Source organism: Pezoporus occidentalis, unplaced genomic scaffold, assembly GCF_034315485.1.
Source record: "Pezoporus occidentalis ecotype Australia unplaced genomic scaffold, CSIRO_AGI_Poc_V1 ctg137, whole genome shotgun sequence".
Lineage (NCBI taxonomy): Eukaryota > Metazoa > Chordata > Aves > Psittaciformes > Psittacidae > Pezoporus > Pezoporus occidentalis.
The window spans coordinates 708018-723409 of NW_026913177.1; the positions used below are offsets into that span (position 1 = coordinate 708018).

At 52.6% G+C, this 15392-nt stretch overlaps 1 protein-coding gene across 2 annotated transcripts; it reads right to left on the minus strand.

The window, feature by feature from the left end:
* Positions 1–1619: 1619 nt before the first annotated feature.
* Positions 1620–15293, minus strand: IFITM10 (interferon induced transmembrane protein 10). Of its 2 annotated transcripts, none has more exons than XM_062609381.1 (3): positions 11846–15293; positions 10448–10862; positions 1620–1888 (listed from the first exon to the last, which is right to left on the minus strand). In XM_062609381.1, the coding sequence occupies exons 1-3, from the start codon at positions 11947–11949 to the stop codon at positions 1739–1741; spliced, it is 669 nt and encodes a 222-aa protein (XP_062465365.1). In that variant the 5' UTR covers positions 11950–15293; the 3' UTR covers positions 1620–1738. The 2 variants fall into 2 exon arrangements, with proteins under 2 accessions (XP_062465365.1, XP_062465367.1); XM_062609383.1 differs by having other exon boundaries at positions 11778–15293.
* Positions 15294–15392: the final 99 nt, after the last annotated feature.

The following is a 15392-nucleotide window of genomic DNA, read 5'->3' on the forward strand; positions in this document are numbered from 1 at the left end:
GATACATCCCCTAGAGGTGTTAAGATGGAAAAATGCTGATGGCTATGACCCTTCAGATCTTGTTTCAGGGAAGGGAACAAGAAATAACCAAGAGAAGTTGGGAAGAGTCTTGACCTCCGGATGGGTGATCATAGAGCAGTTCATGGTCGAGATACTTCGCAGAGCACCACGCACTGCACTGACGGAGGACTCTTAAGTGCAAAACAGCCCCCTGATCTGGACTGGTATGGAAATGCCCTCCAGTGAGTGGGGAGTAGGTAGGACTGCAAGTCCTTCTGCCCATAACTTCCCCCATAAATTAAGCCCGGATGGGGTTAAGGTGTAGAGAGCTGGGCAGGAAGGGTGCTTTTAGGGAAGCATCCTTATGGTCTGTCCCCACAGCTTGCTGTGGCAGAGCCCAGACACAACACATTGATTTAACCTCACACCCAGCAGGGCATGAAGTGTCCTATGATGGCCTGTCTGCATTCTGTATCTCTTGCTGCACCTCTGCTTTAGTGGTGGGCACAAAGGTGGGCCCAGTTCTATGGCTGGTCTGCAGCAACTGGTCTCCATTGGCACAAGGTCATCATAGAGCTGGAAAAAGATGAGATAGCTGTTGCTATCAGGAAGGGCTCTGAACTCCTGCCTTGTTTAGCAGCAAATGCGTGGTGCCTCTGAAACATGGCTTTCAGTAAAGACCCTGGGAGGTGCTGCAGTAGCAGCAGCTTCAGGCTGCAGCAATTCATTTCTATCTTCAGCGCTGGTCCTAGCAGGGGAGGGGGACCTGCCTGTTCAACTGCCTTTGACTCCTTGCCATTGATCAACCATTGCAGGAGTCGCTGAGGTCTCTGCTCTTAAATCTGGATCTGCACTGTCCTTCACGGCTGCATGCTGCCCTGACCTGCAGCAGCATCCCTCACTCCTGCTTCAAATCTCTTCCAAGCAGGCACTGGTGACATTAGCATTTTCTCTTGTCAGCCTGTAGGGACCTGGAGCACAGCCCTCCTAAGGAAGAAATTAACTCAGCAGCGCCAGTTAGCAGAGGTATCTTTTATTGACTGTTTACAGAATACTGTAATACAGAATCTGTTTAGGGGACTTAGGTGAGTTCTCCAGAAGGTGCCTTCCTTCTCAGCATTGCCAGGAGATCCTGAGGAGAAGCCTGCTCTGTAACATATTGGGGCTCCCTAGCATGAACTTCCTAGCACCCTCAGCTCTCCAGGGGTTGGGGGTTGTTTGAACATTGGATGAAATCCAAGAGAGGAAAAGGAAAAGAACCCCCCATACATCAGGAGGTGGTGGGGCAGTCTGAACACACCTGATATGTTGTGAGCCAGCCCTGCTGTGGAACCCATCCATCGCTGCACATGCCTCCTGCTTGACAAGACCCCCACTGCTCCCCAGAGCTCAGCTCTCTGCTGCTAGGCATGCGTGGCTCTGGGCTTTGCACACTCTTGTCACATGGCTTGTTGACCATAAAATAAATATTTCTTGGTCTATTTTTCTTCCTGTACATGTGTTAGAGACCCTTTCCTATAGCAGTTCACGTACTGTTTTTGGGAGCAGGAAGGGTACGCTCACCTGGGCTGATAAACTCTTTTCACTTTTATTTATGTATTTATTTGGCTCTTCTCTAATTTTTTGCAATCAAGGTGGAGTATTGTTTTTATTCTTTTGCGCCCTTACTACAAGAAACAACTGCAGACACTTCTGGCATAGAGGCATTTTGGCGGTGGCCACTGCTGTTGGCCTCACTCTAGTAATCAGTGAGGGGGTATCGCAGGAAGATGAAGATAAGGATTATACAGAAAGTGGCAAGGGCTGAGCTGGTGATGTTAAAAAGACGGGCTGTCTTGGCATCTTCAACAGCTCCATTTAAGTCATTGAGGAGTTTCTTGTCCCGGGCCTGAGATACACACACAAAAAGTAATTAAATAAAAGAATTGGAAGACATACAAAAGACAAAGCGTTTCAAACAACACTCACAAAAAATCAATTCATTTGTAGGGCACCTGTATAGCAGATGAGGACTGAGCAGTGCCTCTTTTCATTTGGAAATGTTCAAAATGTTCAAAGCATTCAAGGATAAACACTTTAAAAGTGTTCAAAAACCATGTAGATTATGTGGATGAGGCCCTTAGTAACATGGTTTAGTGGTGCACTTGGCAGTCCTGAGGTAAAGGTTGGACCTGATGATCTTAAAGTTCTTTTCCAACCTTGCTTATTCTATGATTTGAATGCGTGGGGTGTCATAAAACACACCAAGGTGTGGTTTGCATTCCAGCTCTGCTATGGGTTGAGCCTGTGAAGCCAAGGATTGTAACACCTGTGGGCTGGAAATCTCTGGAAGCAGAGAAGACCCATTGCTGTTACCAACCAGGCAAACGAGGTCCCTATGGCCTCTGGGGTGGGGCAGTGTCTTTTGAGCCTGAAGATGCATAAAGGAACTGAGATGCCATCATGCACCCCATGCACATGGGCACTCAAGCATCCTTCCCACCATGTCATAGCTCTCTGGCCCTGCAGCCCCAGAATTCACCTCACCCAGGCCACGAGCAAGAGGGCTGGCTGCAGTTCTGGTGTGCATCCCCATGCCTCTGTCTGCACTGAGGGGCTGAGTGGGTGAGCGCTGGCAGAGTATCCTACTACAGCTCCAGGGCTGTGCACGAGCCTCCAGCATATTAAGCAGTCCTGGGTTAATGAGTTCCTTTTGCAGGTCTGATGCAGCTCGTGCAGCGCCTCTGCCACTGGCAGTTTTCAATCCTGACAGCGCATTCTGCTCTCTTCATTACCCTGAAGGCTGGGACATTCATGGGCTTGCTTTGGGGCAGCTCTGCAGTGGGTAAGGACTGTGCATGCCTGTGTCACTGGCCTGTCCCCACCTCCTCCAGGCAGCCATGGCACCAGCAGGCAGTGGATGGCACAGCTAGGCAGTGATGCCACTAGAAGGCAGCAATGGCATTGCCAGCAGTGGATGGCACTGCAACTCAGCGGATGGCAGAGCTGGGCAGTGCTTGGCATGGCAAGGCAGCAGATGGCACAGCTAGGCAGTGATGCCGCTAGGAGGCAGTGGATAGCACAGCTGGACAGTGGATGGCACTCGCAGGCAGTGATGGCATCAGCAGGCAGCAATAGCATCAGCAGGCAGCAGATGGCACACCCAGGCAACTGATGGCACTGCCCACCAGCAGCACTTCATCTGCTTTTTGCTCAGGCTCCATCTCTTCCTAGTAGATATGTGTCCTTGTCCCCAAATTGCCCCTTCAGCCAGCACTCAGCAGACCCAGGCAGCTGGAGCCACAAGGGTTTTGGACAAAGGGACAGGGAGATTCGACCCCTCTTCCCTTTCCTGTATCCGAGTGGGGTACCCAGGGACCATATGGCATGGCACGGCAGCTCCTGCTATGCTGCCTGCTTTGTGGCCAGAGGGTCAAGGCTGCGGGCCCTGTCCTTTGGTGCACTGCCGGCAGTGCGAGTGCCACCAGAAGCTGCCGACCTAACACTAGATGTCGGTGTCAGGCTGGGAGAACCAGCCCCGCTGTCCTACCTAGAAATACTGAAAGGCTGTTATGGACCAGGAAGCTTTCCAAAAAGACTGTGATGGATTCAGACCACGTCCTAATGACTTTTTCTCTCTCCCTTCTGCAGTGCTTACCCACGGGGCTGTCCTGAAAGCCTTCTGCTTGCTAGGTATTGGGAAGGGCTGATGAACCCCTTCATTTCCACTGAGCCATGCTGGTTCATGGGGCCTCCAAAACCAGATCTCAGACCCTCAGGCAATGTCCTCTCCTCTCACACCAGTGAGGACCTCTGCACAAGCACCCTCTGCTCTTCACTAATCCTGGACTGTGGGTATGGATGCTGCATCTGGCACGAGGCCTGCAGGAGCTGTCACTGGCAGGCACATAGGCAAGAATGAGAGCTCTGTTCTTCTCCTTGTATTAAATCCTGCAGTGCCATGTCCTTGGCCTCTGTTACATCCCGCTCCTGGGAGCCTACAGCTGGAGCCAGGGCCATCCATATAGCTCCATGGCAGGCTTGGCTGTTGCTGCTAGCAGTGGGGATGACCCCTGGGAAGGCAGCAAGCTGTCAGCCTGGGAGCCTGCATGCCTTTCGGTGTCAGCTGTGTGTCCAGGGTGACGCACCTTTGAAATTATCCATTGGTTTAGCATCCTCCCAAAACCCCCGGGGCACAGGAGTGCCAGGCAGCTAGCACATCCTCACCCACTGAGAAGCACAGAGGTCCCTGCAGCCAGAGACCCACAGGCACTGGATTTGGGACAGAAATCCCAGCCGCTTCTCACAGAAGGCTCTTTAAAGCTCTCTCATGTGCTTTCCTCTTCTCGGTGGCTGCCAGAGGCAACTATGCAGAGCAAATGCCTTTTGACCCTTCCTCCACTGTAAGCCACCCTGGAAGAGGTTGCTCTCTGCTGCAGGCAAGCCAGTGTTTGCCATCAAGTGTTTGCCAGGCAGCACAGGTTTCTCCAGCAGAGCAGCATAGCCAGAACACCAAGCTCTGCAGCTCTTCCTGCAGTGAACTGCTTACTTTGCCTTTGCGGGGCCAGTTCCTCTTGGCCTCAGGAGCTCTCCTACTCCTCACCTCCTGCTCCTCCTGACCCCAGGGCACCCTGCCACCCTAATTTCCATGCCCTACCTTCTCCCAGCAGCCTCTTCCACCTGACAGTGGCTCACACTCGTGACATGGGTCTTTCCCATGGCATGCTTCAGCAGCACCTGACCTACCCTTGGCCCCACTCCAGTCCTGCTGCTGATAAGCATCCCTAGCGAGGGGTGCCTGGGGCTGCCCCCTCCCCAGTGCCCCAGTTTTCTTCCCAGTTCCTTTTTTTTGTCCTTCCCATCTCTCCTTTTCCCTCCTGTTTGGGCCCAAATGATGGTTCAGACAGCCACCTTCCACTCCCACCAAAGGGCATCTAGCTGCCTCCTCTCTCTGTGCTACCAGCTGGTTCCACCTACCCCTGCCCAACCCTGCATTACACGGAACTCTGTCTCTATCTCTTGTCTCCGGCAGCCCCCTGTCCATTACCTTTCCTAGCTCTCCTCTGTCTGCTCTGGCCTTGGCCACCAATTCCTTGGTCCCTTTCTTCTCCTCCCTTGCTATTTCCCCATACACATATAGCTTCAGAAGTCACCATCATGCAAATCATGTTATTGTCCATTATCATTTATGTTGCAATGGGGCCTCTAAGCACCAGATAAGTGCCAGGGTCTCTGCAGCACACAAGAGCAACATAAAGGCGTTTCTCCTTCCAAACTACTAGCAACCCCAGCCTCCCACATCTCTCCAGTGCATCCTCTCAAACTCTTGCCTCTCCTTGCACCCCCAGGTGCTTTCAGACGTCTCCCTTTAATGTCCCACTGCAGCATCTGAGCCAGATTCTGGAGGAGGAGCTCTTCTGGAGAGCAGGTAAGTTTTCAATCTCTTTTCCTGCTTTGACCTAAAGGAGGTGCCACTGTCTCTCTCATAGCCCAGGCTCAGCTTTTCCTATATTCATGATTCCGTGGCCACCATTACCATAATGTGCTAGCAGCTGGTGCGCAATCCCAGGGAGCTGCTTCCTTCCACAGGTCTCCAAGGTCACCCCCTTACCCCAGACCCAGGTGTGGTGTTCCTTAGTTACAGACTCTGTTCCCATCATCACTTTGACCCTTCTCACCTTTCCTACAACTACATGGGGGCTTTTGGCCCTGCTTTGCACTGAGATACCTGGTGTAAGGATAATTACATCTGCTGGCTGCGGGGCTTCCCACGCACCCCAAAGCCTTGTGTGGTGGACCCTTTGGCAATTCCACCTTGGGCAGTGCAGAGCTTACCTCTGATCCAGCTTGGCAACTTCTACAGTTCCTTTCCTCTTCTGTGTCTGGCCTTCCATGAAACAGCCTGCTTTTGTGCTTTAATGTGCAAATCTTTCTTCCTTCCTGCACCAGCAATGGCCTTTCCTCCCTCCCTGCTTGCCTGTCATCTCCTGGCTGCTCACCTTGTCCTCCACCATCTCCAGCATGCTGATACCAAAGAATTCTTTCTCTCCTCCCTCTCACCACCATCACCTGTCCTTCCTCCCTTTGGGATTTTGCCTTCAGCTTTCCCTCCAAGCCTTCCCTACTGCCTGCTCCTTCACAGCTCCTTCCTCAGCAGCCACCTCCCCTCTCTCTGCTCTGGGGCTCAACCCCTCTCATTTTTAGGAATAGGGAACTTGTGTGAATAAAAAGTGCTGCCTCAGCTTGCAAGAGAAGACAAATGGTTTGTTGATAACGATCCTAATGAGGCTGTATTTAAGGCAGCCTGGCTTTTAGCATGCAGTCGACAGCTGCTTGTCTGTAAACTGATTTCTGTGCAGAGCTCAGTGTCCCTAACATAAGGAGCTCTGGAAGGCATCCTTGGGTTTATTTGCTCTGTGAATCGGTCAAGAGCTCTCCACCCTGCCTGCGCCCTTGTCATGGCGCTGTCACCCCTGCTTTTCACCCACCTCCATAAGCCATCGCTCCTCCTGAAAAGCAGGCTGAGAGCTTGCCTGAGAGGCCAGGTGCCACAGATTCTCTGCTTCTCAGGGTTAATAAATAGCTATGGATCTGTGCCCGTCTGCTTCCTCTTGAAACAGGGAAGATCAACAAGTGGCAAGAGGGGAAGGCAGACAACCGTGCCCACAGCTGTGTGCTAAGGGCCAGGCAGAGAACAGGCAGGAGAGCTCATGTCTCCTGGGGTGCTATCACACTGCGTATTTCTGTGGCTTTGAGGGCCAGGAAAACTGGAAGCAGCCCTGCAAGCTGCTGGTGGGGCTTAAAAAGCCAGTGGAGCTTCGTGACATCTTTGTCTTCACACAGCTGCAGCAAGGCATCTATACCACTGCTCGTCTCAGATCCCAGCTCCTCTGGCATAATGGATACTGAAAAAGACTGGACCTCGTAACGACTGAAGTGAAATCTCCTGCCACCAAGCACTGATGCATCATTTGTTACTGCTTGGAGCTGGGAAAGAGAGAGGCAGAGAGCTGCCAAATATCAGGCCATGGCATTTACTCCTGATCAAAAGCAACCAAATCCAAAGCATTGCCATTGGAGCAATCATCGCACCTGTATTGGGCTGGGTTTAAGGTAACTTTAGGGTTTCTAACTCCCCTGGTCCTGCTATTTATCTCTTCTCCACCAGCACCAACACACTGTTATGGCTGGTTACATGTCTGTGCTCAGGCTGACCTTGAGAAGCCTGAGATGCCAGAAATCACCCCTGGGGGATATGTGAGTCAGTGTGACTCTGCTGCAGTCCCACAAGCTGCGTCTGCTGAGGACCTGGTTTAACTACGAGTGTAAATGGAGATGCAGTGTGCCATTGCATTCTTACTCAGAGCACTTGGCTGGGATGTCTGTCACACAGAGTACCTGGCTTGGGTGTCACAGTCTCTGACTTCGTGTGTTTCTTTGAATAAGTGCATATAAATTCTTTGACTCTGGGGTGGGTTTTTGGTATTTTTTTAGTAAATGTTGGTCACCATGAAATAGCATTTCCTTGCAGAAGAGATCTAGAAGGCTGCAGCTCGTGCAAAAGGCCAGGCAGACATGGAGGCACTGAAGGATCTAAAACCAATAAAAGTGAGCATGGGGAATGAGACAGCTTTACCGTAACATTCAAGTGTACCGAGGCATACATCTGTCTTCCAGTGTGGGCTTTATGCTGCCGAAACTGGTGGAGGTACTACAGTGTGCTAAGATACTTAATGAAACCTCTCACGGACTTGGGGGACGAAGGATCTACTGTTTTATTAACAGCATGAATCTGGCAAAAGCAGATGACATTTATGGCGGGGTATTGAAAAAGCTATCTCTGATAATGAAATGATTCCTGAGGTTGCTAGATGTTTCAGTTATTTAAAGGAAATGTGAACACCATAACCCAGGAACCTTTTGGTGCCATCAGCACACTGATGGCCCTTCAGCCAGGAACCCTGTGCTAAACCAGTCAAGGACTCTGCAGTCAGACATCCCAGAACAGGCTCAGGGAAGGGAAGAGGCTGCTCCCCTCCTCTCCCTCCCACAGCACCTTACTCGGCCTCTGCAGAGCACAGGCATCTTTGGAAGGCTGCAACTTAAGTATCTGCTGCTCAATTGTCCTTTCATTTAATTACAGAAGAACAAGAAAAGTCTGTTTAAAGGGACATTTGTCCCAGGATGTTTCTTGCTTCTGCTTTCTCCGAAGCTCTGGGAGAAACCTCACTGACTATAGAAGAGATGAAAACAACAGGCTCCTGGAGGAATAACTCCAACATCCAGCCTAGCCAGGATGTTGTGAAGGTTTTTGCAGTAGCTATGAGTGAGGAAGGATCCTGTCTTTCTCAGCATCCCAGTGGTTTTCCCCAGGGCAGATCTGCTGCTTCCCCAGCATCCCTGTTGCTTCCCACCACCCGTCCTGATAGCAGCCCATGAAGGCACCTGCCATCCTTTCAGTCACTTGCTAGCTCTGCCCTGTGCCTCTGTGAGACATTTTGTTTCCATTTCCTCCACTGCCACAGGGTCACAGATACTGGGGAGCTCCAAGACCAGAGCAGGGTTATTTCTACCCGCTCAGCATTACATCTGTTTGGGTACCACCATTATATCCAATCAGCTGCCACCTCTGCAGTCCAAAAGCCAAGGCTGGGTTTTGACAGCCATCTTATATTTTCCTTTCTTGATTTGGAGCAAATTTGACCATTTGCCTTCCCTCACCACTGCTTCTTTTTTCACAGTGGAGTTTATATCCTCTAGACCTTTGCAGCCAGATGCTGAGTTCACACCTCTGCCCTGGCGATCCCAGATTACTTCTGGGCTTTGTTCTTCCTTTGTTCTTCCTTCCACCTCGTGTCAAGGGTAGTGAAGGGTCCAGCCTCTAAAAGCTTTGTAGGTGGTAGGGCCTACTTCATCCTGTCCCCTGGGTATTGGATAAGTTTGGTCCTCAGGCTGTCCTGCCCCCATGCTAGCTGCAACTAAGGGACCACGTCTACCCAGATAATAGATATCTGCTGTAGCTACCGCCATGTCCTGGTGACATAACACTATTTCTTAGCCTGCTGCAACCATGCCTCTTGCACAGGAAAGATACTGACTGTATCTCAAAGGCAAATTCAGATGAGCAAAGACATGAAAAATATGGAGGAAGCCAGTTTCTTCCATAAAGGGCTGGAAGAGTGGGGGGGGTGTTAAGGGATTCTCCCTCCACTTGTGTTAGTCTGTCGCTGCCTGGATTTGCCCCTGGGTCAGTCCTGTTTGTGGTGATGCTCAATCCCAGCATGACTTAAGCTATTAAGGGACTTGCCCAGGCAGCAAGGTCCAGTGAAGCCTGCTACATGGGTGAATGTGTGCTCACCTCCCATCTTGGGGAGGGGGAAACTGAGGCAGACACCATAGTGCCAGTGCTGGGTTTGCCTAGCTCATGGGTCTGCAGACTTGTCCCTGAGCCTTTCTACCAGAAACCGTGATGGGCTCAGGAGCAGCCTCCTTGCAGCACTGGGCACTGGCTGTCCAGCTTGTGGGAGCTGGATGGGGTTAATCGATCTTCTGTGATGAAGCCCGTCTGCGCCCTTGCCTTCCTCTAAATGCTGCCTGCCAAAACAAATCAGCTCGCTCCTGTCGGGGCCACCCAACCGCCCCGGGCTCTCTGCACATCCATTCAGTCAGTTTTGCTTCTGTCAGGCCGGGAAGGGAAGGGCAGCCCTGGCCCTTCTCTCTGTCAGCCACCCAGCCTGTTTGCTGGGTGCCATCCCTACCGGGCTGCTCTGCCCTGCAGCTACCAGGAGTAACCTGTTCCTATTCCCATCATGGGCTGTGCTCCATGCACCGCCATCAACACAGCTCTATTTCCCTCTAGATCTGATGCTCTGTGAAGACCCCCTGCACCCTCTTCCACCTCCTTGGCAACCTGAGGCTTGTTCTGATAATGCTGGCAGGTCTCCAGGGCTTGCTTTGGGATTTATAGGCGTCAGAAGTGGTGGGGGGAAAGGAGCTGGCTGGTGTTTTAGTTAGGAAGAGGGCAAGAATTGAACAGGCAGGATTGCCCTGCACCCTGGCAGCTTCTCCCTTGCTGCAACTTGCCAGGCACCAGCTGATCACTGCCCTCTGCTTCTTACTGCTTCTGCCCAACCGTTTGATGCTGCTGGGTCCTACCCTGATGATCTCTAACTGACAAGGAAGGGACCGAGTTCTGGGATACCTGCGGGAGCAGCACGAGCCAAGCCAGCCCATCGACCTGCTATTGCAGTACAGAGGAAACTCCGAGGGTACCCAAGCAACTCAAAGCACCTCTTCCCCACTCGAAGCAGCATCCCTACCTCCAAAACACACCTCTGCTCTTCCCATCCCCAGCGAATGGGACCTCTCATTTGTGTGGCAAAAATGTGATTTACATCAGGCATGACCACCAAACACTCCCCCGCTCCTCCAGCCACCCATTACCCTGTGCTGCATGCTCAGTACTCACTTTCAGTGAATAGGCCAAGGCGATGAAGCCGAGGCAGCAGAAGTTGAGGTATACAAAGTTGAAGATGGACCAGAGATAGTAGTCGTTCACCTCGGTGGTGTCAGGGTAGATTTCAATGACAGTGGTGGGGTTGGTCATCGTCTTTTTCTCCACCGAGTGCTTGCACGGGACCGCCGGTCGCAGGCTGTCCCCTTTGCAGCTCTTGCTCTCCATGAGATAAACGGCAGAAGAAGGAGACAGGACCGGCGAAGCTTGCCGGAGAGCCGGGGGCTTGGCGATGCAGGCAAAGCAGCCCTGGGGGGGGTCCTGGGGGTGGCGCGGGGTCCAGGCCACCCCTTCGAAAGGGCACGGCGGGCCCAAGGGGGGATCCTGTGTCCTCTCCGTGGTGGCTGCCGCGGAGTCACCGCGCTCTGCCCTGGCAAAGCAAACCCCCTCCGTAAAAAATGGGGTTGAGGGGATGGAGAGGCGCGGGGGAGTGGGGGTGAGGAGAGAAAGAGGGGGTAAGAAATGGAAAACGAAAGACGCAGGGGGAAGGCAGGAGAGAGCGGGACAGGGAGACAGAGGAGAAAGCAGGGAGAGGAGCGAGGGAGTGGGGAGAGGAGGGGCGGAAGGAGCACCGCTGAGTCCGGGGACCACGGAGCCGCCGCCACGGAGCGGAGCTGCCGCGGGCCCCGCGGCGGGGGCTGAGGAGCGGGCAGCATCCCTCCGCCTCTCCTGCGGCCTCCCTCCTCCGCTGCCCGCTGTCCTGCGTGACCCGCGGCCGAGCCATGAGTGAGGAAATAAATAAAAACAACATAACGGAAAGAAATACAAGCAGAAGGAAACACTTGGGAAGAGCCGGGGGGGCTCCGCGGGAGTTGCCGGCTGAAACCGGGCTGCACCCCCAGCAAGCCCTCCGTGTCCGCCTGTCTGTCGGTCGGTCTGTCTGCCGGGGCCTCCGGCTTTCTGTCCCATGTCGGGATAGGAGCGGGTCTCCCGGTGCGGCAGAGCAGCCCGGCCCCTCGCTCTCCCTCCTTCCCTCCCTTCTAGGGGGATTTTTTTTTTTTTTTGAGGGATTTCCCCTCCTTTTTGTTTTTTCCTTTTGGCCGAGTCTCTGCGGGATTCCAGGTGGGATTGCGTTTCCCGAGTCCTTCCACCTGCCAGCAGGTTTCATTCCCGCCACCCCGTCCCCTTATTTTTGAAGGGGAGAATATCGTGCCCGGAGAGGAGGAGAAGGAGGGGTAAGAGGAGATGAAGACAGAGGATGGGGAAGGGGATGTGGGAAGATGTCGTGTGCCCCCCCCCCCCCCCCCCTTCCCGCCAGCTTTGCAAATAGGAAAGACTAGTCCACCTCTGGCTGCTCGTCCGTCCGTCCATCCGTCTCCTCCGAAGGCATCAGGAGGAGCGAGGGATACTCACAAGGAGGGATGCGGGAAGTCGCTGCGTATCCGGCTCAGCACTGCCTCCGGCTCGGCTTCCTCGGCGCTGGAGTTGCGGAAGGAGGGGGGAGGGAGGGCACCCATGGACTAGCGGTGGGCAGTGGGGGTGTTAGGGAATGGGAAGATCAGCCTGCAGCCCCTTTCTTCCCCCCCGAACATGCTCCACGCAGGAGAGCTCCTCCGTGTCTCAGCCCCACCGGGACGTCACCTCCTGCTTGGAGCATCCTGGTAATGCCTTACTGGAGAAGGGCATCTTCTGGGCCCCGGCCGAGCGGCTTCCCTGGTCTTCTGGAGGGGATGCTCTGCCCGACTGTCCCCTGCGTCACTCACAGAGACCTTTGCAGTGGGGACTCGCTGCGTGTTTGTTCCCATAGGCTCGGTGAAAACCTAAAGGAAGAGTGGCACGGGCGTGTGGGGACGATTGGGACTGCGCGACAAGGGGAGGTGACAGCAGCACAGCGGTCGTGGGGGATGAATGGAAAGGGGATAAATCCTGCGTGTGGTGTGATAAATCCTGTCTGCACTGAACAAATCCCAGTGTGGGCAGGGGCGGGAGCACCCTGGAAGCAGGATGCAGGGCATGCGGCTGCTTTAGGGGAGGGAGGTTGGGATGTCATGAAGGATGGACAAGCGCAGGAGGATTTGGCCGTGCCTGGGCTTGGCACAGAATCAGGGAAGTGCTTGCTGCCTCCCTTTGCCAGCTACTCTGGGAGCTGCATGGAAATCCAATTCTGGGGTGCTGTGGTAGCATCCCCCATGGGATGTGATGCTGGAGAGCAGCTGGTGCCACGCAGGGAGAGCTTGCAGGTCATTCAGGAGGATGCAGCTGTGGCACCGGGAGGGTGAGGATGTGAGGACACGCTGTGTCATGCAAGTGGCAGAGCCCGGCCCAGCTCAGGTGGCCTTGAGGCAGCAGCTGGTTCTGCTGTGGCTCTAAGGAAGGGGAGCAGGGGAGTCCCAGAGCACTGGAAGCAGGCTGGGTCAAACAGAAGTTTGTGCAAGCAGTACCTGCAGGGGAAGGGAAATCCTCTGGCATTGCCTTAAGCCTACCCACAAAGTGCTGACCTAAGAAATAAAGATGGTAATTTATTCAGCTGTTCACAGGCAGGTTTGGCTCCTGTGTAGGTGCACACACCCTGTGTTCATCCCCATGGGTTGGTGTGATGCGAGGGGACTTCTTGCACATCCGCAGGATGCCCAGACTGGAGAGGGTCCAGTCTCTACAAAGCCGGTTTAATCCCGCTGTCCTTTAACCAACCTGTGCTGGTTAGAAAAGGACAAATTGCATCTGGTTCAGGATTTATCACTGCTGAAGTGCTGCTGGGTTCTGCCAAAGTAAAGAGGGTTTTATTATCTGCCTGTGACAAGACCCAGGTTTCTCTCCAAGAAGCTTCTAAGAAGCAGAAGCAGTGCTGGGGTGAGAATGATGCTCCTGTGGGATAAAGAGGTTTGCAGGAGAGGCAGAACTGCAGCCACCTGCCACCAGCTTTTCTGAAGGGCTTGGACAATCCCAGGCAACTCGCACCTGTGCAGAGCTGGTTCAGGAGGAGCAACGAAACTCCTTGGATGCAGATTGGTGCCTATCATAGGAGCTGCTGATGAGCCTGCTGTTCATTTGCCTGGGGAAAGTTGTGTAGGTAGGGCTCCTCCTCTTCTTAACATCAGGCAGGGATGGAGAGTGAGCAGAGGAAAAGGTCAAAGAGGGCTTCTGGAGGAGGCAAGAGGAGGCAGCAGGGTGGTGTAGGGGAATGTCAGATCAACAGAGGTGGACACATTCCCTGCTGTGCGGCAGACAAAGTTCAGGGAGGCTGCATGGCTGCTTTTTCTCTTCTCCACGTACCAGGTCAGCCCTATAGTTTGCAGAGTGCTTTTGGGTCTTTGGGTTGGTAATTCATCATCTTTCTTGATGTGAAGTGTGAGCAATGAGAGATTTATTACTGTGTATCACAATAGCATATATACAGCATCACCAGTTCTAAAACCATTCATATGAATCTTCAAAATCAGGCAATAGGCTTAAAAAAAATGGCTCAATGAATAAAACCCCTCAATATTCTGTGTTGTTTTAACACTCCTCCAATTTTCTGGGAGTCCTTCAAGGTCATGCATGCAAGCCCTCAACCATAAGGTTTAGGACCACTTTCCTTTCAAATAAAAGCTGGAGTGACTATGAATAGTCATCTGTATTACTGTGGTGTCAAGGCCCACGTCCCTTTGTGCTAAGCATGAGACAAATAGAACATAAGGGTGTTTCCTGCCCCAAAGCAATTCCCCTGTAATCTTGTTAGAGACATGTGGGCTGTAGCATAACCAAGTGCTGTAAGACCCGTGAGAAAGTCTTCCATATGAAAGCCTGCTCCAGCTCTCTGGGAAACCATTACTAGGACTTGACCCTGCGTTTTTCTGATGGAGAAAGCCCACAGCCTCCTGAATGTTCTTTCCTATACCACCTATAAAATTCCTCAGTGTGTTGCTAAGCCCTATAAGCAGTAAGGTAGCCTGAGGCTTGCAGGGGAAAAACCCATCTCCCCGCTCTCCCTTGATCTCTGTCTCCTGTCCTCTAAGCTTCCAGTCTGCGCTCCACTTCTTTTCCTTCCCAAAGGAACCTAAAAATAAATAAATCCAAGAAAGAGCGGAAAAAGAAAAAAGCCACCAGCACCCAAACCAATGTGCTTAGTCATTCATGGTGAGTAAAAATAGTTTTCCAAATGAACGTACTGCTGAGGCAACCAAATGAGCAAGTCATCTCCATAAGAGAGGGGTCTCATTCTCCCTCTCCCTGGGCAGGTCCTTGTCTAGATGGGCTTTTAGCAAAGTAGAGCTGGTTGGAGAAGGATCAGACCCATGAAGACAGACCTGAGGGTCAGGGCCAGGTGCCCTACTATTCAAGGGGACATGTCATGAAAATCTTCTTTCCATCAGTGGAGACATTTAGCAGAGTGACTTACCGAACTGTCTTGTGCATGGGGTTCTGCAGAGATTGTGCAATAAATGGTGTCAACCTGAGGATCTGCTTGGTAAGATAATGTGGGGCTGTCTGCAGGCTGCTCATGGGGTGGGTTGTGCCTTGCTCCCTGCTGGAAAAGCATGGATGGACAATCCTGGCTCTTGGCTTCTCCAGCTCTTGGCCAAGACCAAGCCTGTGGCTGTTCTCACTGAGACATAAAGTTCAGTACTCATGGCATGATTAAGGGTTTAAGTACAATCCCCCCACATTCCCCCCAGCAGAAACAACACTCTCATATTCCGGTAGATAAATATTTGGCAGTGGATGACTTGTTCTACCCTTGGGCTATTGAGGAACAGTGGGCTGCATGACTGGTTTCCAGGACCCAGCCAGCCCTTTTGGGTTAAGTAATTTCCTTAACCTTGGAGAACAGCTGATTGTGGTATTAAGGCATCCTGGGGGAGCAGAAGCTTGGGACATGCCCGTGTGCATAGATGTAGGCTCAGAAGACTGGATGGGACTTGCCTGCATCTGCCTTGCTTATGCAGATGATGCTTTTTTCAAAGAAGGGATTAGCTCT

Coding starts and splice junctions, on each gene's coding strand:
- IFITM10 (XM_062609381.1), bottom strand. CDS start 11,949: ATGGGTGCCCTCCCTCCCCCCTCCTTCCGCAACTCCAGCGCCGAGGAA. Junction 10,863..11,845: donor GACTTCCCGCATCCCTCCTT/GTGAGTATCCCT, acceptor TTGCTTTGCCAG/GGCAGAGCGCGGTGACTCCG. Junction 1,889..10,447: donor CCTTGGCCTATTCACTGAAA/GTGAGTACTGAG, acceptor TGTGTATCTCAG/GCCCGGGACAAGAAACTCCT.